This window comes from Urocampus carinirostris, chromosome 19 (genome assembly GCF_059441175.1).
Source record: "Urocampus carinirostris isolate Australia breed hairy pipefish chromosome 19, RoL_Ucar_1.0, whole genome shotgun sequence".
Classification (NCBI taxonomy): Eukaryota; Metazoa; Chordata; class Actinopteri; order Syngnathiformes; family Syngnathidae; genus Urocampus; species Urocampus carinirostris.
In genome coordinates, this window is record NC_142367.1 from 21,393,186 (window position 1) to 21,398,437 (window position 5,252).

Below are 5,252 nucleotides of genomic sequence, written 5' to 3' on the forward strand. Positions count from 1 at the left end.
TTCTCTTTTCCCCTGTTTTTGGCCGCTTTGAGTCGTCCGTTGTGCTTTCAGCACACCTTTACGGCAACATCTCGCGGGAACACGATACACACTGTCCCTTTAACTCTCTGGTGGAGGAGAGAGAGAGAGGGGGGCGCTGTGGTGTGAGGGAGTAAAAGCAGGTAGCGCGGTTTTCCTTCTCGGCATAGCGCGTAGTAGTAGCCGATCGCGATCTAGCTCGCGGATTGCGCAGGCGACGCTGCATCGCGGCCACCGGGAAACTTTCCACGCTGTGTTCTTCCGCGGTTACAGGTAAGTCAATGTAGTCCCTCTTTTTCTTTTTCTTTTCTTTTTTTATTGTTGTCAACAGTGGCGTGACCAGACATGAGTCTCGGGGGGAGTGTGACACATGCATGAGGGGTGGGCACAAGATTTTATCAGTGCTTTTTGTTGTTTTTTTTTCTTTGGATTTTTAGCTTTTTGGCTTTTTACTGTTTTTTTCTCTCGCTTTTTTTCTTTTGTTTTTCGTTTTTTTCTTTGATTTTCCTTGTTTCTTTTTCTCTCGTTTTTTTCCTTACTTTGTTGTCGTTTTCTTTTTACGAGATATTTAACTCTTTTTTTCTTGCTAATATTTCTCTGTTTTTTCTTTCTTCCTTGTTTCTTTTTCTCGATGTTTTCTTTTTTTTAAATATGTTTTCTCTGTTTCTCTTTCCCCAGCTTTTTAATTCTTTTTCTCTCGCTTTTTTCCTTATATTCTTCTCTATTTTGTTGTCGTTTTCTTTGTTTCTTTCTAGTAGATATTTAATCATTTTTTTCTTTCTAGTTTTTTCTCTTTTCTTCTCTGTGTTTTTTAGTTTTTCTTTGTTTCTTTTTTCTAGGTTATTTTCCCCTTTTGTGTTTTCCTTCTTCTGTTTGTTTTTATCCTAGCTTTTTATTCATTTTTCTTGCTTTTTTTCTGATTTTCTTTTCCCATTTTTGTTTTAATTTGGTTTTGTTTCTTTTTTCCACCATTTGTCATTTTTTCTTGCTTCTTTTCTTGTTTTAATCTCTATTATCCCCTTTTCTGCTTATTTTTTTCTTATCCTTTCACTTCTCTTTATCTTTATTTTCTTTCTTATTTTGTTGTCTATTTTCTTCTAATTTAGTTTTAGTTTTTTTTTTTCCTTTTTCTCTTGCTTCTTTTCTAATTCTGTCCTCTACCATACCCTCTTCTGTTAACTTTTTTTAATTTTCTTTTTCCTTTTTCTTCTTTATTTCCGGCTTTTTTGTTTTTCCATCTCTTTCTACTTAATTTTTTATGCCTTTATTATGTTTTCCTTTTCTTTATTTTCTTTTAACTGTTGTATTTTGATTTTTCTTCTTCTCTTGTTTCTTTTTTCATTCTTGTATTTTCTTTTTTGTTTGCCGTATTCTCCCCCTTTTTAAGTCATTTGGTGTATAATGTTACCTGATATTTCGTAATATATGGATTCAAGTTCCTGTACAATTCACCTGAAATCCAAATCCAAGGCCTACCTGAACCAAGCTAAATGCTGTTTTTGAAATATTCACTGTAAATGCGACTAAAATGGAGTAATCGGAATTAGAACACACAGAAAAAGAAGGCTTGTATTCTCTTCTGTCATTGTTTTTGCACTTAAATGGCTGTGGATGAGTGTAGCGTGGGTATCTTAGCTCGAAAACAGGTGAGACGATAGCTTGAAGCTTAACCTGGTACCTTGACAAATTTGATCCCAATCTGAAAAACAAAACATTGTATTTTACACATTTTTCCAAGGGTAGGTTGAGGCGTTTACTTCTGCCAATTTTTTTTAGACATTGTGAAAGAGTTGTAAGAGTTTGACTTCCTTCCAGTCAAATCAATGATAGTTTACACTTACACGTAAAAAAGAATCACAAGTTGCTTTGCGCACGTTTAATTTCGGCTCTGATTTCAATATACATTGACAAATGTGTCTATCATCATTCGATTCGGTTACTACTGGCTGAAAATAGTAGGACCTATTGGAGCCCATAGCCGTTTTATCAAACAGACACTGTGTTTTAAGTCAATCACATAGATATAGTGGTGGAATGGGAAGTTAGGGAAGGGGGCGTTAGCTTGCATTTGGGCATCAAAGGTTGCCGTGACAACTCCACCACAGAGGGTCTGTCTGGACCCGTTTCTGCCTCCGTCCCGGCCATCGACCTGTTTTGCCCTGTTTCCTGCCTGATACCTGTTGCCGACCTGTTTCTGGACCCGTTTCTGCCTTGCTCCTCCGTCCCGGCCATCGACCTGTTTTGCCCTGTTTCAGGCCTGATACCTGTTGCCGACCTGTTTCTGGACCCGTTTCTGCCTTGCTCCTCCGTCCCGGCCATCGACCTGTTTTGCCCTGTTTCAGGCCTGATACCTGATGCCGACCTGTTTCTGGACCCGTTTCTGCCTCGCTCCTCCGTCCCGGCCAACGACCTGTTTTGCCCTGTTTCCTGCCTGATACCTGTTGCCGACCTGTTTCTGGACCCGTTTCTGCCTCGATCTTCCGTCCCGGCCATCGACCTGTTTTGCCCTGTTTCCTGCCTGATACCTGTTGCCGACCTGTTTCTGGACCCGTTTCTGCCTCGATCCTCCGTCACGGCCATCGACCTGTTTTGCCCTGTTTCCTGCCTGATACCTGTTGCCGACCTGTTTCTGGATCCGTTTCTGCCTCGCTCTTCCGTCCCGGCCATCGACCTGTTTTGCCCTGTTTCCTGCCTGATACCTGTTGCCGACCTGTTTCTGGACCCGTTTCTGCCTCGATCCTCCGTCACGGCCATCGACCTGTTTTGCCATGTTTCCTGCCTGATACCTGTTGCCGACCTCTTTCCTGGACTCGTTACTGCCCTTGTTTTCCCGTCCCGGCTATCGACCGGTATTCCTGCTGCCAACGACTATCCTTGCTCGACACGGATGTGCCGCTTCCGCGTTCCTGCCATCGGCTACCCGTGTCTGACGATCATCGGATGGTGGAATCAAGCACTGCTCTCTCTTTATCAATAAAACCGAGTAAAACGAACGCTATTTTGTCCTGTTTCCGTTTCTGGCTTGTGACATGATACCCCATCCGAGGGTTAAGAGGACCGTGTACTCAATTTTTATCCGGGTCTTTGATTTCCCGAATGAAGAGTACTATAATAGACTCAATCATGTGCTTTCTCCTTTTGTGTGCTGCAGAAATGGATATAACGATCGGGATGCTAACAAGAGGAGACACCCTTGCCATGTTTGTTCTGCTGCTTTTGAAAATCCCAGTGGTCAGTGATTTTCGTTTCTTTTCCATTGAATGTCTGATATGAGTCACCGCTTTTGTTTTTAAAGTAGCTTTCGTACACTATCATTTGTCTCGAAATGTCAAATATTTACACCATGGCGGAGACGTGCAGTCAGGGGAGGCAGGTGAGACCGTGCCTCACTGTCATGATTATTGAGTCTGCAGCCGTGGACACCGATTGGCTGCTTCCTCATTTTGAAATCCCCGCCTTCCTGACAACACTCGTTTTGAACCTACGCTACACGCTAGGCAAACTTTTGTCACTCCTGACTCTATCCTGCCTCGTTTCCTGCCTGATACCTGTTGCCGACCTATTTTCTGGACCCGTTTATGTTTTTGCTCTTCCGCCCCTGTTTGTTCTCGCTGTCAACGACTACCTTCGCTCGACACGGTAGTGCCATTTCCGCGTTCCTGCTATCTGCCACCCGTGACCGACGATCATCGGATCGTGGATGCTAGTCCTGTTCTCCTTCTTGATCAAAACTGATGTTGGAATTAAATATCAAAATGTACCGTTTACCAAATTGTTCGAATTAGTTATTTTATTTTCCCTAACAAAAGAACTCCATCGAAGACGGCTGAAGAAGTAGCTTTTCTCCTATTGGCCATCTTCTCCCCGTACAATCGTGTGCCGGCTCCTCCCATGGGCGTGCCAAGGAAGCCCAACATGGGCTTCACAATCCCATAGACGAGCGTCTTGATGTCTAGCTTCCTCAAAACAACACTGGGCCTTTCTGCGTCAACAGCGTCTGGGTGTGCTGATTATCTTATCAGCAGTACGTCCCAGTCCAGTAAACAACCTCTTCCACCACTTATGCCTGCCCTGAACTTTCACTTCTCATTGAATAAAAGGCACAGTCAGTAAATAACTATAGCATTGAACTCAATAAATGTAACTTGTATTCAATCGTATAAAATCCTTTATAGTCAAATGTATAAAATCCTTCACTGAGTAAAACGAACGCAATTGCGTCCCGTCTCCGTTCCTGGTCCGTGACACTCACCTGTCATCCATGAAATATAACATTGGAAGCCTATGAAATGGTTATATTTATTCAAACCTAAATTTTTCTTTTGAGGACTCGGAAGAAGGAGGTATGATTTTGGCAGACTTAAAACACAAAAATTATGAGTCAGATCTTACATCTGTGAAGCATGCATTACTCTTGCCATGTTGTAGAGGGCAATAGTGAGATGAAGGATTCTGATTTGACACACACCTCAGCTCAAGACAATAGAATGAGTGATAGCATTAGCATGCTAACAGCAACGTCAGCAATTCATCATTTTTTACTTGTTTCATGGACTTTTTTCATAATGGAGGCTTACCTATTGAAGGATTTTATACATTTGACTATAAAAGATTTTATACGTTTGAATACAAGTTACATTTATTGAGTGCAATGAAGATTTTCAATGAGTAGGCTTAAGTTCAATGAGCAGTGAAAGTTCAGGGCACCCTGACCTGGTATGAAGGGCTGATAAGATAATCAGCACTTCCCGACACAGAGGGGCCCTGATGAAGTAGAAACGCTCGGGGATGTTTTGACCATTTCAGACATCGAGGCGAGGGGGCTTTCCTGGCACGCCCATGGGAGGAGCCGGCACACCAGGGGGAAAAAACCTGGGCCGGGAGAAGAAAGGCAGAAGATCGAGAGAGGAGGCTTGATAGAGACTCGAGCAAGGCTAATTCGGCTAATTCGATGGAGTTCACTTAGTTAAATTATTTAAGGAATGAAATCTGCCCCTGTGTGTAAATGCCGGAACAATTTGGTAAACGGTACATTTGAATATTTATTTCCTAACACTATCTATTTATACGTTAAGGTACAACACTAAAACCTACGCCACGGTTTATGAACAGCTTGCTCGCCCTGCCAATCAAATAAATATGACTGTGCCTCAGCAGACAGGACACTGCAGACGGGAACGTAGCAATTAATCGAGTAGAAGGCTTTTCTAAACAAAGCATAACGATTCGTAACA

General features: G+C 42.4%; 1 protein-coding gene across 1 annotated transcript in view; it reads left to right on the forward strand.

Annotated features, from left to right (window-relative positions):
• The first annotated feature begins 210 nt into the window (after nucleotides 1-210).
• LOC148347690 (glucagon receptor-like) overlaps nucleotides 211-5,252 on the forward strand; it is a 35,051-nt gene continuing 30,009 nt past the window's right edge. Inside the window, exons 1-2 of the mRNA XM_088323630.1 lie at nucleotides 211-291; nucleotides 3,170-3,249. Coding sequence (XP_088179756.1) covers nucleotides 3,172-3,249 — 78 coding nt within the window. The 5' untranslated portion in view covers nucleotides 211-291; nucleotides 3,170-3,171. The remainder of the gene's footprint in view (nucleotides 292-3,169; nucleotides 3,250-5,252) is intronic.